The following is a 16,907-nucleotide window of genomic DNA, read 5'->3' on the forward strand; positions in this document are numbered from 1 at the left end:
GCGTCACATACTGTCCACAGACACACACACACACACATATATATGATCCAATTAAAAGGGGGAATTTTTAATTGGAAACAATACTAAACAAAAGCAAAAATAAACAATCATAAAGACATTTTGCTGCTTAAATGGGACTGCTAGCCAACACAGTTTGAGATGCCTTTATTCACTGTCTAATCATTTGCACTGTAGATGCCATGCCCTCTTCTATGACCATGGAAGGCCCCCGCAGTGCTCTTTCCACCTCTTCCAGCTCCACCATGCATTCCAGTACTTCAGTCAGTGACCAGAACCCAGTTCACAGTAACAATGTTGACCCAGAGGATGCCAGGAGTAGCAGAGCGGTACCAGAGGTTGTGGGAGCAGAAAACGGGAATGGTAACAGCAGCAGTGGTGGTAACTGCAGGGGGAGCAGTGAACTAGGGGGTGGAAGAGGTGCGACATCCCAGGAAGCCCTCCCACATCACCAGATGACCCCATCTAAGCGCCGCACCATACTGAACATCTCTCCACCTCCACAAGACTTGTTTGATGACAGCCGTATGTCCTGCCAGGATGAAACATCCCTGGACTCTGAGCAGAGTAACAGCATCTGGATGGATGACTCTCTCTCCAACTTCAGTGTCATGAGTGCTGTGTCTTACAACGACAACACAGAGGTACCAAGAAAGTCCCGTAAACGTACCCCTCGACAGAGGCCTGGACCCAAGTCCGTGCCTGCACAGGGAGCCAGCATGGACGTGTTTGATGCCGACAGCGCCAAAGGCCCACACTTTGTCCTGTCACAGTTAGGCCCTGACAACAAGACCGGATCTAAAGGAAGGTTTGTGTAACCTTTAGATGTATTTGGTTGTAAAGAACACATTTAGAACATCTCCAAGGGATTGCAAGGAGGCTATGGATGTGTGCAGATAAATTGAAGAATAAAAAAAAGAACTTTAGGTGTCGTAAAATGTGAGGCCACCACATTCTCTACTGGAAGGTTAGCACCATTCTTCCACAAGATAATCTAGAGAGGCAAATGGTTAATCTATAAACCGAAATGTGAAATGTAATTATTTTGATCAATCATGACAAATCATTTCCGTCAAGTAATTTTCTCAAGTAATAATGCCAAACACTCTCTTGCTCCAACCTTTCATATCACATACTGTACATGTGTTTTTTTTCATGTTTATCAAATCATCCAGTTTATCATTTTGCTCAGTATGGAAGTATAGTCTAGTCACCCATCAGTGACCAAAGAAAACAAACACTGCACTTGGTTAGTTGTTCACTCAGTAGTTAATTAACTTGTCATTAATTTAATATTCTGTCATTGGTATTTGCACCTTTAGGCTCTTAAGAAGGTACTTAGACACTAGTATAATTTTGTTCTTGCTGTTAAAGGTCCTTCTTGATAATCTCATGCACCTCTCCTCCTTATTGTCACAGTAGGTTATTATTAGTAAATGACACATGGACATACACCAACAGATGGAAATTAACAAACTACGCCGGCTCTAAATTTCCCACCACACTTTGACCGAAGAAGAGCGGCTAGATCAGAGGGGAGGGAGGGGCAGGATACTGAAGTACAAACAATGGTCAGCCGCAGTGAATCACGGAGCCCCTCTCAAAGACCTAGGATAAGTAGAGCAGATTAAATAAACAGATAACTCTGACCGCTTTAAGAGCTGTGGATAGAATATGCTTGGTTGATGGAGGGCCTCTTAACTCTGCATTGCTCAGTGCACCATGGTAACTTCCAAGCCTTTTCACTGCTGCGCCTATGAGAGCAATTTTCAGCCCGATATATACACAGATATTTGATATTTACAGGGTTCATGTTGTTTCTTTTCTTTTTACTCGTTGGCTTCTGAACCTAAGGTTGGTGCCAGCAGTATATCATCCAAGGATGAGTTGAGGACATGTTTTTTTAATCCTCAACACGGCCAAAAGATTCCAGCTAGGATACATGTAGTACAGTAGAATTTCTAGAAAATGTGAGAATTGGAAGTGATCTGCTGATGTCTCTGTCAAACCTCTATTTGTTGCAGCTCTGATGATCCTCAGACAACTAACCAAAAAGGGGGAACTCTTTCGATGCAATACCCACAGAAGAGTGAGGGGAAGGAACTGAAGATCCTTGTCCAGCCTGAGACTCAGCACCGAGCCCGCTATCTGACTGAAGGCAGCAGAGGGTCAGTGAAGGACCGTACGCAGCAGGGCTTCCCGACTGTGAAGGTAACTCTATATAATAAACTCTACAGTCTGAGTTTCAACTTTTCCATTGTGTCTTATACGTTTAAGTTAAGTTGATATTGGCCTAACTTCTGCCAGAGGCTTTGAAATACATGCGTAGTATTTACTGTATTTGCAGTGAGTCAAAAAATCAAGTTTACATGGATTTTACATGGATTCTGCTAAAACTGATTGCCAGATGCCGTCAGGTCTGACCTAGGTTTGATTTGTATTCGCTCTGCAATATGGCTTCCTGTTAAATTTTCACAATGTTTTAGTGTTTTGTATTTTGTATTATATAAGTGTCATTGTAAAACTGTTGTTTTAGGAGTATTGGGACTGGATTTGAAGAACCCCTCTTTATCCCCAGCATGACTTATATACTTCATATTTGCGGTTGACAACCAACCGCATTACCTTTTGAGTTGTGTTGTGCGGTGAATTAAATTTTGTGGTCCTCTGTGGACCATGAATATCCACAGCCAACGTCATTCAAATCAGGCTGCAACGTTTTTCTTATGTTTGAGTGCATGTCTACATGGTGGTAGGAAATGTCAAGGAGTCAGTAATACCTCCTTGATTTAACTCACAGGAATCAAGCTTTCTAATCGAGGTAATCTGTAAAACTATGGGAACAAACGGACAGTAGAGACAGACTTCACCACCAGTGGTGTATTCAGCTGTGATTTTTAAGATTTCAGAGAACTGTCACGGTTTCCCAACTCTGCCAAAGTAGTGGTAACGTTTAAGAAAATGTTAATGCTGTTATGATATGAACCACTTTCATATTGAAATGCAGAAATCTGGAGGTCGGATAGAAAGAAAACCTCTTCTTTCTGAGTCTCAATGGACCACAGAGGTGGAACTGTGACGAGCAGACCAAGGAGAATACCTCTATGCATGAACTGAATTTGAGGCTGTAACCTCAGCAGCAGAGAGTCAGAAAAGGAGCCAGAACAGAGACATTGTCTTGCGCTTGATCTTCAATTTAGCCAGTTTGTAGCCTCAACTTGTGATTTTGAGATTAATCTGGGGATAAAGTAGTGCGACTCTTGCTTGCTCAGGTCCTTGCTTGTTTGAAAAGTGCAAGGGTAGAGCTGTTGAATCCAGATGCAGAGATAGTTCACAGTAGAAGATAAAAAAAACATTAGTGACTTTTAGTAGGCTGACTAGATGGCACAAGGAAGTGGAATTAAGATGGGCTTGTGAACAAACTAATACTAATTGAGGAAGTTATTGATAATGCTAAAATGCTCTTGGGGAACACAGTGAGGGAATCTGTTGGACAGGCTGGGAAATACACTTAGTCAGCATCTGCTGAACAAGAGAAAGTTGAAGAGACACAGGAACGAGTTCAGCTCCAGACGTGACAGGACAGGAGAGATAATGAGCTGATCCTTCTCATATCCTTCGGAAATCACACTGACACCCTGCGGAATGTATCAGACCCAGACCTTCTCTATCAGCTGATGTCTTTTAATTCCTTTTCTTTTTTCACTATCACAGCTGGAGGGGGCAAACGAGCCGGTGATTTTACAAGTGTTTGTGGGCAGCGATACTGGACGCGTGAAGCCTCATGGATTTTACCAGGCGTGCAGGGTGACCGGCCGCAACACCACAACCTGCAAGGAGGTTGACATCGACGGCACAACTGTCATTGAGGTTTCCCTTGATCCAAGCACCAACATGACACTAGCGTATGTACTGTTCTTGAGAAAAAGATCGGGTAGTTTCTGTGATGATTTTTTAAAATATTAAACCACATGAAACACATCCCATAAAAGCTTTTTTCCTGTCAAATGTGTAATAAGACTTGTGTGATAGACACATGTGAGCTATAAGGTAAATAAATATATTAAGAAGTCAGTGTATTAAGTGTTGTAAAGTGCTGCTAGTTTTGTAAAAAAAAGTTGTTTGACGATGTCTCTCCATGCAGGGTGGACTGTGTCGGGATCTTGAAGCTACGTAATGCTGATGTCGAGGCTCGTATTGGCGTCGCTGGGTCCAAAAAGAAGAGCACACGCGCTCGCCTGGTGTTTCGGGTCAACATCCCGCGTTCAGACGGATCAGTGCTCATACTCCAGACTCCCTCATCTCCAATCTTGTGTAGTATGTCAACCTCCTCATGTTTATCTCTGTGGAAATTGTTATTCTATGAATTGAATCTTAATGAAACAAATTCTGTTTAGAATAAGTTGAACTAACAGTTAACACAGAAACCTGTAACCTACTAACTTAATAATAACCATTTATTCTGTAAACTGAGTCATTTCATTCTTCTCTTTTAACAGGAGAGGCCCAGTTTCTAAAGTTTAGTGTAGCCTAGGGTCTGGAGACCTTTGTCTTTTGATGTCAGCATTTGGAGACAATGTGTAAAGATTCCTTCAGACTCAGGTGTTATTTAATAATGCGTCCAGTATGAGGGTGTGGTTGGTTTCATAAACAGGAAAGACGCTTAGGTCCATAAGAATGTTTCTGTGTAATTGCATTTGGGAGCGACAGGGGAGAAAGAGAAGGAAAGAACAAAACAATAGAGGTGTGTGGACTTCTATTGTTTACACAGAGCCAGCATGCAACCCAGGGAAATATCTTTCCACAAACCTTAAAAAAAGAAAGAAAAAATCATAATCCTCTTGGCATGTGTGTGTGTGTGAGTGTGTTGCGGAGCAGTCAAAAGGGTTAGTGAATTGTATTAGTGGAAAAGGGGAGGGGGGTTGAGTGTTAGCATATTCAAAGCCCTTTTGACTATTTTGAGAAATATCCAACTATTTATTAAAAAAAACAATGCTGCCCTGACCACATAATCCTGGTTAAGCAAAGGCCTTACGCTGAAACAGTGGTATTATTTGTTTCATAAATAACACAACAAATAAGTAACAATCGAGTGTGAACATATGTGATTTATCAATATATTTGCAGAATCTGCAAATATATTGATGTTGTGGCCAGTAAAAATAATGATGTGGCCAGTAAAAATAATGTGACACTTTGGGTGATTAAGTGATTCAATATGTTAAGGGTTAAACAACTGCTCATATGGATTTCCTCTCAATTTTTTTACATCACCAGGAGAAGAAAATTTACTTAGTTTTACATCTTGTGAAAAACGGTTAACATTGACCTCTTCAAAAAATAAGTCGCGATAGCCAACCTGTTAACGCTTTTTCCCTTAAAGACCTTGGTTCTGTCTCCCGTCGTTTCTTATCTGCCTCTGTTGCAGTCCGATCCAATTAAGGTGAAACTCTGTATCTGCTCGCTTTACAGCCCAGCCTGCAGGGGTGCCTGAAATCTTGAAGAAATCACTGCACAGTTGTTCCGTGAGGGGTGGAGAAGAAGTCTTCATCATTGGCAAAAACTTTCTCAAAGACACCAAAGTCATATTTCATGAGAATGTTTCTGGTAAGCGTGTTTTTTCAATACTTTTTGGCCATGGACGTTTTGGGTTCATCCATTTTTTATTGTGGTGTTTCAACACGCAACATCTTCTGTCCAGATGAGAAATCGTGGAAGGCAGAGGCTGAAATCGACATGGAGCTGTTTCACCAGGTAAAATCCGATTGTGTTTGCTTTATTTTTTGAACCCAATGATTAATGCTATTTGCTAATGAGCTGAGTAAATAAGAGCAGCCATTTCAGATTTGTATGGGCCTTGTAATCATGTAATCACCTTAAGTGCCTGCTGGTTGAAAGGTTGAGTAGCCTCATTGTGTTCTGACCTAATTACACTCTGTCTCTGAGTGTGCACTGAGTGTCTCAACAGTCGAGTTTAAGCATTTGCCCTGGTGAACATAATGCTCAGGAGCAGATGAATTGATAAATCTGCAGTTAATAGAATAGAAGGCGCTTGTATTTTTGTTTTTATTGAACGTAGTCTGGGAAAAAAACAATGATTTTCATACAATATCTCCGATTGAAACAGCGTATGTATCTTCATATGTTCCTAACTGAAAAGATCATCACATTTTCATTGTTTTTCAAAACCTGTACTGCTTACGTTGGCCACTGTTCTTCATAACTGATTGCAGAGTGATCCCTGTTGACATCCAGTCTGATCCTTTCTTTGCTGTCTCCTGTACAGTGCACATTTACATTACAACTGCAAACATTGTACAACCCTACAAAAGCAAAGGCTACAAACACTATTGTTGTATGTTTATTCACTATTTTCTAATCTACCCACCCTTTGACTCAGATTAGATATGTGCACATGGGCTTACTACTAATGTACTGATGATTTTGCTCTTGTTTGCTCATCCCCAAGAATCACTTGATAGTGAAGGTTCCTCCGTACCAGAATCAAGCCATCACCTCATCAGTGTTTGTGGGAGTCTATGTGGTGACAAATGCTGGGAGATCCCATGATGTTCAGCCTTTTACTTACACTCCTGATGCGGGTTTGTTTCAGTCAATTTCAGTTCATCTACTAAACTATGCAATGTTTCTCTTTTTACGGACTCTTATCAATTGATGGGATGTCCAGTTTGTAGTAATAGTAGTAATAGTGTAACTGATTATAAGGTCATTATTTACAAAAACTAGAGGTTACAAAAGCACACTGTATTGTAGTTCTGAACTACAGAAACAAGAACTGCATCACAGCTTTGTTGAGTTTATGCTTGTTAAGGCCTTTTTAAAATCTACTAGTGTCAATGTTCTTCAACACCTACAGTTCAGTATGATCAGAGCACAGAACAGAACCCATTTCTAAACACTGGAATCCAGTGTCATCCTCATTTTGGACCTTTGGCTGCTTTGATAAAAACCTTTCTGACCAACAAATTCAAACAAATAACATACATCATCTACTATCCTTTACACCACATTTATAGTCTTTCCTAATGACATTACTGTAATGAGAGGATGTTTATGAAGATTTCAATTGATTTTCCTCTGTTGACTGATTCTGTTGATGTTTGCTCCTGCAGCAAAACATGAAGTTCCCGTGAAGAAAGAGACGTCGTCTCCAGTGAAGACTTGTAATTTTGATGAACAACTTAAAGGTTTTTTTTTCCTTTTGTTAAAGAGGCAGTAAGCGATTTTGAAGAAAGCTTGTCTCTCTCTTAGTTGTTGTTGGCCATCAGGCTTTGTTTGCCTCCCATTTGAGAGTATTTATATTATTTTATATAGACTACATAATGTAAACTGTACAGTGCCTACACTATTCAATTAATTTTTTTAATTAATAAAACATTTGAGAATACAATTTGATATGATCCTTGCTTCTGTTCCTACAGTTCTAGATGGTGCTTTGATGCCCTCTATGTTGCCTTTAGTGAAAAGAGAAGATGTCACTCCAATGGAGGTGACCAGCAACCTCCAATCTTCTGGAGTATTTAAGGTGATGTATTGATCTATTACCTCAGTAAAGGCCTCATTCTTAACTTTTACATCGTGAAAACAATTTAACTGGGTTGGAAGGAACTTGATATGTGATAAATTTTAGAAAATTGTAAGCGTAGTGTTATTATTAAGTTTAGCAATTGAAAATACCACAGTTGTGGTGCGTACCCTAAAATCTTCTATTATGTGTTGCTAGCAGACTGGTGACCTGTGTCTAGCCCAGCAGAACACAGACATGACTACAGGACATCTAAATAAAAACAGACCCTTCTCCAACAACCTGTCTCAGGCCGCATGTGACCCTGACAAAGGCCAGGCTTCTGTTTTTACCAACACTGAGCCCTTGAGCACCATCCAGAAGCAGGACATTGCTGCCACCAGTTCATTTTCTGTGCCTGCGGACTCCCTGCTCCAGCAAGGCTCACAGCAATTCCTCCTGGAGCCCAGAGAAGGCCTCGGGCAGGAGAGGCCAGGCAGTGGGTCTGCTGGTGTGACGAGGCTGTGTGGAACACCTACACCCCAACAGCAGCAGTTGCCGCTGTTCCCTCCAGATGATGTGGCCAAAGGGTTCTGTAATTTACCCCTTCAGTCTGACAACCCCCTGGCCAAACAGCAGCAGCAACAAATCCAGCACCAACAACAGATCCAAAAACAGCAAATCCAACACCAACAGCAACAGCAGCAGCAAATGCAGCAACAACAACTGCAACAGCAGCAGCAGGTGTTGGAGAATTTACAGCAGCATTTGTTTCAGTCACAGATTCAGATGCAGTGTGGCATTTTTCAAGATGCCTCACAGGGCAAGAACGCAGAACAGCAGTGCTCATCACAAGGGGTGGTGCCAAACACAGGGTCTCTTTTCCAGCAGGCCCAACAGCAGCAACAGCAGCAGCAGCAGCAGCAGCAACAACAACAACAGCAACAACAGCAACAACAGCAACAAGCAGGTCTTTTTCAGCAGGCAAATGACCTACTTTTAATTCAGACCAACTTCCTCCAGCAGACACCCTCTCACCCTTCACCACCCATGTTCCACAATCCCAGCTCTTTGGCTGAAACACAAGATCCACAGGGGGCTCTGTTTCAGAAATCATCTCAGGAGCAGGTCCAGGCTTCTCTCTTTCAAAACACCATGACAGTCCTACAGTCTCCAGAGCAACAACCCTCAGCGCCTGGACTTTTCCTCCCCCAATCCTCCCTACCCAATCAGCTCGCAACCAGCAATTCTCAACAACAGCAGCAGCAGCAGCAGCAACAACAACAACAGAAGCAGCAGCAGCAGCAACAGCAACAGCTGGCCTTCCTGAGTGCCTTACAATCCCCTGCCCCTGAACCACAATCAGTATTTCAGGCTCAGACCCAGCTCTCCCCAATCCAGCAGAGAAGCCCCATGGAGCAGCAGCAGCAGCCCTCCCAGCCTCAGACCCACACACAGCCGACCCAGCAGGCTTCCTTATTTCAGAACATCTCCCCACATCCACCTTCAAACACGCTATCTCCAGCCCAGCAGCAGCAACAGCAGACAAACCTACTGTTCTGCAACAACACCCTGTCCACACCAGATCAGGCCTCCAGCCTCCTGTTCAACAGCCAGGGCCAGATGCCTCCTTTGACCAGCAGCAGTCTAGTTTCTCAAGAGCCCCAGAACTCCTCTCTGCTCTTTTCCCAATCTAATATGGTGACAGTAAACCAGCAGGACCGCTCTGAGCCCATGGCTTTGGGGAACCCCACCCATCCACGACAGCAAGTCATGTTTCAGGAGCAACAACCCATGCAGCTGGGCAGTAGCTCAAACAACCGGCAGGAGCAGCCTGTGGGCCTCTTCATGCCTCAGTCCAACATGGCCTCTCTGCAGGGGGGACTGGCTCAGGAGCTCACACAGTCGCCCATGTTTGCCTCACAGAACGGCGTGGCGAGCCTTCAGACGACCACCTCCTCCCCTGTCCAACAGCCAGGAGCGCTCTTTCAAACTGCTGTGAGTGGGACCATTAATCAGCCCAGCCAGCCCCAACAACCTGGCCTGTTTCTTTTTGGGATTCAGAACGGTAAGGGATCGATTACCTGGTGTACGCCCCCCTGAAACTGCTGTGATGAAAGAAATGTCAACAAGTTCAGAAATGGTGCAATTCACTTTTAGGTTTGAATGATAGCCAATCTGACTTCTCATTAGCATTGTTTCCAGATGTGGTAAAAGGCTGTTTAGCTTTAAAAACCCACTGTACACTAAAGGCAAACAGACATAGTTGGTGACTTTGGTTGGTGAACATAGACTCAGCAGTGGGCAGAGACCAAAGCAGAGTAAAAGGAAGAGTGAGATTTGAACTCGTCAGTTGGCCAGAAGCGTAGACTCCAAAGTAACACTGACATTGCTCTGTTTCTGCTCAATGTATAAATAGATAACTGTTTGTTAAGATGATGGCCACATCAGCAAAAAGGCGATTGTGGTGATGTGTGCCCCCAGGTGGCCAGAAATCAGCAAATGTATTTTGATCTATCTATCTATCTATCTATATATATCTTATTGGTGGATATTTCATTGTTATTTATGAAGTACTATTTATCTTACCCCTTTTCATTGTTTGATAAAATATAAAGTCAATCATTTCTTAACAACTTTTTTTAAAGGCTATAGCTCCACTATGAATGTGGCATTCATTAAATGTAATCAATAACTGTCCTTCACTTATATGAATTCACTTTTAATTGTCCAAACGAACAATAGAAGTAATTATTGTGAACTTTCTGTTAAGGGAGCATATGAAAAGTGCACAGCTACAGGGAACATAAAACTCCTCTACTCAAAATTTTAAATATCTCTTCTTTCATGGTTGTCTCCTCACAGGATGTGGTCAGTTGATGAACACTCCTGGAAACACGCTGTCCGATCAGATAATAGCCATCAGCCAGTCTGGTCAGAGCCAAAGAGAGAGTGACGCACGGATCCAGTCCCTTCTCAGCCAGTCCCTGTCTCAGTCTGGGACTGTGCAGAACAGCATGTCTGCCCCGCAAAACATGGAGAAGATTGATGACCTGTTGGTCAGCCTTCAGGAGTCAGGCAGCAACTTAACTCGGTCATATTAACTTTCACCCTTCATTTTATACCGATGATAAAGAGAAAAGTTCAAATGTTGTCTATTGAAAATAACACGCAGGTAAACCCTAACCCTAACATGAATTAATTTGAAAGAAACTGAGCATTATGTTTTACATAATGTTTTTCTAGCCTTCTAATACATGATTTGGTTTAGAACTAATCAGAACTAAGGATTCATTGGGAAAAAAACTGTGAATGTGACCTAGACATTGTTGAGTGTCCCTCATCCAAAACGATGGCGGAATATGTGACATATTTGTTAAAGATCATAAAGGCAAACTGGAGAAATTGAAATCCAGATACTGAACAGGAAATTTTTAAGACTGACTCCGCATTGTTAAAACATGCATGATAAGATTGAGGAGAGGAGAACTGTGAGAAAAAATAGTCATGAGTGTTTTGAAGATGATGACTTATTCATTTAACTTGTGAATTTCTTTCCTATCTAGTAGATTGTAGTCATGAGCAGCACCGTCTTTCAGTTCTCGTGGTGTTTTCTAAAGTGTTCTCCAAAGTGTTTAGTGGTTTCCATGAATAGTGTTCCCTTTAATACTTCTTAATATTTTTGTTTGATTGTATTTTTGGTTTGTTGTCGCTGCATTGAAGGTGGAGTGTGTGTGGTACGGGCAGGAAGGTTTGGACAGGCTGTGGTATGAATGATTGAGTACATCAATAGATGTCGAAAGTAACCGCTGTTGACGCTTTCTCAACAGTGCAGAAAGGGAAGTGAAAGAAGGTTTAGAGGGCTGGAGAGGAGGCGGGACATTGAGAAGTAGAAAACTGAAGAATATAGGAATTAATTGAAACATTTTCTACGCTTATCTGATGCGTAGTCACAGTGGACAGGTGTCTATCATATATGTGGGCGCTAAATATATGAAAGCAGCTGGCTTGCACCTGGTGATATGATTAAGTTCACTCAATCTGTCTCTGATAGCCCTCAAAGTGACTTATTGATTATTGATATGATATAGAAAGGAAATAAAGGACTGTAGCATTTTTTTTGCTATCTGCAACAAAACCTTGGCTAAACAAAAATATAGACTAGTTTGGGCTTGTTAGAAACAGTAATGCCTACAAAAGAATATTTTTCGTCGAGCGAATTGCTGTCGGTGTGGCATTGCAGTGGAGATGGCCACTGCCAGCTATGAAACATATTCAATATTAGACACTTTGCTGTCTCCACCAGTGTACACATAGTGCTTTGTAATGTAGGTAAGTGAACGTGTTCAGGCTAACATTTAGTCTGTATTCATCGAACTGTGTCAGTTTGCGACTTTTTACACAAAATATCCTCCTCTGAATACATCACAAAGAGACGACTCTTTTCAGAAAGTGTGGTGGTGGAAATAATGGCTGATCCTTTTTTTTACATGCATTATATTCAGCAATTAAAGATGCTGTGACCACTTGACTCATCGAGGGTACACTACAGTCCCAAAAGAGGTGGTTTTTCTTTTTTTTTTCTTTTTTCTTTTTTTAGTCGCCTCTTCCTCATTGTTTACAGTGAAGAAGATACATTTCACTCTGTGTTTGCATGGCAACATTTATGTAGTCAAGCAGACCCAATAAAAATATCTCCACTAGCATTTAATTTTGATCCAATATCATTCAATTAAATACGACAGTGCATCTCATTGCCAGCCATGTTACAACTACAACTTTTCATTCCCAAAACCTAGTGCATTATTTCTTTGTGAAAAAGATAAATGATGATCTGGACAAATGAGAAAAAGTTCTGGTTCAAGAAATTTTTGTTAGTATTGTGATTTCATTTGACATAAAACTGTTATTTAAAAGCATGCGTCTACAGTAGAGAGAGTAGAATGTAATATAGCATATTAATATAATTTTAGTCATAAGGTTAGGATCATTGTTGTGTTTTTGTGTCATTTTGATGGCACAGTCTGCGTCCGGCACGCATGAACTGGAGTAGTATTCTTAAATGAGCTAGAAAAGAGCCTTTTTACTAGTTTTATGAAAGTGAAGTTAGTTTGCTACAACTGTACATTATACATGATCGTCTGGATTAAGGTATTACATGCAGGAATAGAGCCCATTTGACAGGTTTTGTGAGAAATGCAAACTGTTGAAGTTCTGCAGATTAAATGTTCTCCGCTATAGTCGGCCTCTGGCCTCAGGACCAAAGTTTGACTCCAATCTTGCTTTGCATGAATCCTGATGATAGGCCACTTTTATGGCCCCTGAGCTCTTTTTTCCTACTTGCAGTTAAGTTGGAATACAGAAAGGCATACACGGCCTATTTTTGCTCCTGAATTTATAGATTTCATTGTAAGGCATGATGCGCGGCTGTCACACCTTTCTTTCTGTTTGTTGTGTTGTTTTGGCAAAATAGTTTGTGTCATAGCTGTGTCATATTTAGATTGAGTCTACGTGTATGCATGAACAAGGGGCTGGTCTCTGATGATGACAAAATTAGCTCAGTTTAATGCATTGTTGTCTTGTTTTCTCTGTACAGTTGTTAGAAATTCATAAACACAGTTACATTTTATACACTTTTCAATCAGAAACAGTTGTTGTTTTGTGATGGAGATTATGTTAACTTGATTTGTGAAACTACAGTGGGTCTGTTTGAGCAGTTTGAGTGGTTTTTAAAGGGACCCTACTCCTGAAGGAAACCTGACTTTGGAGAAAATAGCTATCTGTGATTGGCTTTCTTCAACTTGTGAAGTAGAAAAACTTAAGATTTCCAGTGTTTTAATATTTATGAATTTATTTGTTTTTGTTTATTTTACACTTTTTTTGTAGTACCTGTGCACCTCATTTTGGAGAAGCATGTCTAATTTATTTGTATGTCGGATATTATCTAAATTGTTTCCCGTAATAATAGTTCTAACTGTTTTGATGACAGCAAAGTGTTAAAGCCCATACACTCTGAATAATATATATATGCATTCCTGTGCACAGTTGCTCATGTGTTTGGTCAAGGCTTGTAATTGGATCCCTGGCCCTGTTGTCCTCTTTAATGACAAGGTTAACAGCAGAGGAAATTGAACCAAACTTCAAGAGTATTTACTGTCAAAATAAATCAATAAGAAATCATTTAAAATAAGACCAACTATTTTCAGTATTTTTACTGGGAATATAGTACTGATTGTTATTATACAGCACGGCTGTACACGCCTCACTTAGATCCAGAATGTTCTTTTATACATATACTCGGGAGGTGATTACTTTTTTGTAATTACATTTTCCTTGTTTGTTTATTTACAATGTAACTGTAGATCAGAGAAATATGAGTATTACTACAAACTAACTTTCTCCGTTTCCTGCAATAGAACAAGATTTGGCTTGCTTTTAATTTTAACGGATAATTGAATTATCAATAAACTGAGTTTGCCATCATCAGTTATTGAGACTTTTTCTTTTCCTAAAATGTCACTTTAGACACTAATATAAGCTCTACATGTGCCTTGAGGAGGTGGCGTGGTATCGACCAGATGTTTTACCATTGTTGTCTGTTTAACATCCCACTGGCCCCACCGGTGATGACTAGTCCTCATTAACTAGAATGTTTTAAGCCATAAGACTTTAAGTGTGCTTTACATGCTCAACAACCGTGACCATGCAGATGAGTGTGGTTGTGGTTGATAAATGTGTTTTGCATTTTCTGTCGTGCATCTTACTTGTTTGTATTGAAATATCCATTGCATTTATGTTTTACAACATAGATGCAGACAAATTTTCTCTGAAACTGCTATGCAGCTAATATACTGTAAATGTAGATCTGTTAGTTTTTGAATATATATTTTTCTATATAGCCTCTCCTGAGAAACCAAAATAGATGTTCTGTCTATTATTTATGATGCTTGTTGAAATATTTCCTGATGCTTTACGTGCCGCCTAAATCTGATTCAAAATATTTTAGTGAGTTAAAATGCAAATTTCTCTCCTCAGCAAAAATCTCAGACATAGTTTTATTTTATTTTTTGTAATTCAAGGGTCAAAATTTTGTTTCTTCTTTTTTTTTAAATTACATTATTGCTTGCAGAGTTTATGTGTTGGTTTGTGTTGTGTCCAGGCTTACTGTTTATTGGTGTAGTGGTTGCTCGTCTATATGATTTATCTCAGGGCCTCTGAGTTACCAGAATGTCATTTGATTGTCATATATTTTGTTCTTATTCAGACAAATAACGTCAATGCATACTAGTTTGGTTTGTCTTGTGATTTAAAAGTATACAATCTGCAAAACATCAATATTTTATGTAATTTAATCTAAATTTGTTCCAGTCTGATGTTATCAATTTCCCAAAAACATGTGCCTGTTCCACACCTCAGTCACATCTCTGAAGTCTCTTCACTCTTGACACAAGAGAACCACTATACTAGTAAACAGATTATATCAGTCTTGGAAATAGTGAGGGGGGAATTTAGCCTTTTTGTGTCTAACAATGTAAAAAATTGTCAAACAATCACCCTGGGTAGAAAAAAACAACCCTATATATAAAATTCTAAATATTTGGCTTTTGTTGGGACTCTTTTTTTTCGCAAATATTTTTTTCGCAAATATTTTTTGTTTACTTGCTGCTATCTATATTAAACATATATATGTTAAATGTTAAGGCCTTTGATGTTTTATTTCATGTTTTGTCTTCTGCAAGAGGATTTCACTGTGGGCTGAAGATCTTCTACCGACGAACAGAAGGTGTGTTGTGAGAAAATGTAGCAATTTCATGACAGCTTGTCTAGTAAGTAAACTCTTAAATGGTAACATTTATTACCTCTACCAGGGTGGTAATGTGATTGATTTAGTTTGTCTATTCACTCAAAAGGTTTTGGGCAGAAATGCATTCAATTTTATCAAAAATGGGTCTCCCATAATATTAACAGGTTGTGGAAAATAAAAACAGATCAGTATAACGTTATAACGACGTTATTCCTTAAAAACATTAAGGACATTATAATTCACGTTAAACCTTTAACACGTTAAGCTTTTTAGAACATCCCAAATAACTGATCTGTGCCTGGGTGGGCTCGAACCACCAACCTTTCAGTTAACATCCTAAACACGCTAACCGAATTGCGCCACAGAGACTTAAATGCTGTTCTATCACACTCAGGTTTTTGTCTTCTTTTTTCTGGGTGGGTGTTAACCAGCGTTAAGGTGCATTACTGCCACCTACTATGTTGGAGTGTGAACCAGAGTTCACTAACCAATAAATGTAACAACACAAAAAACAATAACTAAAAATAAATGACCTATTAAACAAAGTCAGTTCTTAGTATCAGTCCAGTCTCTTTCAATTTTGTGAAAGAAATCACAGATTTAGTTTTTTTTCACAGGTGTAGATAGTGTCTATGACAAGACTCAAGAAAAGTTTAGTGATTACTGATCGCTCTTTTCACACATTAAGCCTGTTCCACAATAAGATTTATAGAACTTCTGGCAAAATTGTGCTCCGTCCCTGGGTGGGCTCGAACCACCAATCTTTCAGGTAACAGCCGAACGTGCTACTCAAGTTGCCCCACAGAGACTGACATGCTGCTCTGTCGCTCTTAGATATTTTCTTCTTTTTTCTGGGTGGCGTTAACAAGAGTTAAGGTGCATTACCGCCAACTATTTTATTGGAGTGTGAACAAGAGTTAGCGACCAAATAAAATCATTGTATTAATTGTAAGATAACGTCCATAATTATAGGATTTTGTTTATTTGACAGGTGTAAATTTTTATGACAAGACATATGCAAGAGAATTTTGGTAATTATGATTACTGCTTAAGCACATTTTTGGCCACTTTAAGCGTGTAAGGACAATGGTTGTAAAAGCACTCCGTCCCTGGGTGGGCTTGAACCACCAACCTTTCGGTTAACAGCCGAACGCGCTAACCAATTGCGCCACAGAGACTTGCGAGTTGTTTTGTTTTTCATCTTTGAAATTTTCGCATTATGTTGTATCTATTGAATGCTCTTCAAGATTTGCCTAGTAGCTGAACCATAAGCAATACACCCATAGTCTTAAACTGATTTAATCAGTGCTACATAAATACTTTTTATTACAGATCTGTCCAACCCCCATTCTGACCCTGACATATCATTACATTCAGGATCTTTTTACACTCGGATGTTATGTTATGAATATGGTCATGTTTTTGTTTAAGACTTTCACTTCTATCATTATCTGTGCTTCAACACCTTTCTTCCTAGTGAACATAAATGTTTGGGTTTTTTCTACTTGAATCCCCATGAAAATGACCAATGCCTTTTGTATTTTTTCCCACCATACGATT

The 16,907-nt window shown here is 40.0% G+C and overlaps 1 protein-coding gene and 1 non-coding gene across 4 annotated transcripts in view; one reads left to right on the forward strand and one right to left on the reverse strand.

Moving 5' to 3' along the window:
* nfat5b (nuclear factor of activated T cells 5b) overlaps window positions 1–15,243 on the forward strand; it is a 32,986-nt gene extending 17,743 nt beyond the window's left edge. For 2 of the 3 annotated variants that reach the window (XM_035627441.2, XM_035627444.2), the window contains exons 3-13: window positions 196–826; window positions 2,043–2,229; window positions 3,733–3,923; window positions 4,163–4,335; window positions 5,491–5,625; window positions 5,720–5,772; window positions 6,488–6,620; window positions 7,152–7,226; window positions 7,461–7,564; window positions 7,763–9,611; window positions 10,409–15,243. In XM_035627441.2, the coding sequence (XP_035483334.1) occupies window positions 196–826; window positions 2,043–2,229; window positions 3,733–3,923; window positions 4,163–4,335; window positions 5,491–5,625; window positions 5,720–5,772; window positions 6,488–6,620; window positions 7,152–7,226; window positions 7,461–7,564; window positions 7,763–9,611; window positions 10,409–10,647 (3,770 nt within the window). In that variant the 3' untranslated portion in view covers window positions 10,648–15,243. The remainder of the gene's footprint in view (window positions 1–195; window positions 827–2,042; window positions 2,230–3,732; window positions 3,924–4,162; window positions 4,336–5,490; window positions 5,626–5,719; window positions 5,773–6,487; window positions 6,621–7,151; window positions 7,227–7,460; window positions 7,565–7,762; window positions 9,612–10,408) is intronic. The other variant, XM_035627442.2, reaches the window with a different exon arrangement.
* A 1,208-nt stretch (window positions 15,244–16,451) lies between these two features.
* On the reverse strand, window positions 16,452–16,525 carry trnan-guu. Its single transcript has one exon. It is a non-coding gene; the product is annotated as a tRNA-Asn (tRNA).
* Window positions 16,526–16,907: the final 382 nt, after the last annotated feature.

Source organism: Scophthalmus maximus, chromosome 4 (genome assembly GCF_022379125.1).
Source record: "Scophthalmus maximus strain ysfricsl-2021 chromosome 4, ASM2237912v1, whole genome shotgun sequence".
NCBI classification, from domain to species: domain Eukaryota; kingdom Metazoa; phylum Chordata; class Actinopteri; order Pleuronectiformes; family Scophthalmidae; genus Scophthalmus; species Scophthalmus maximus.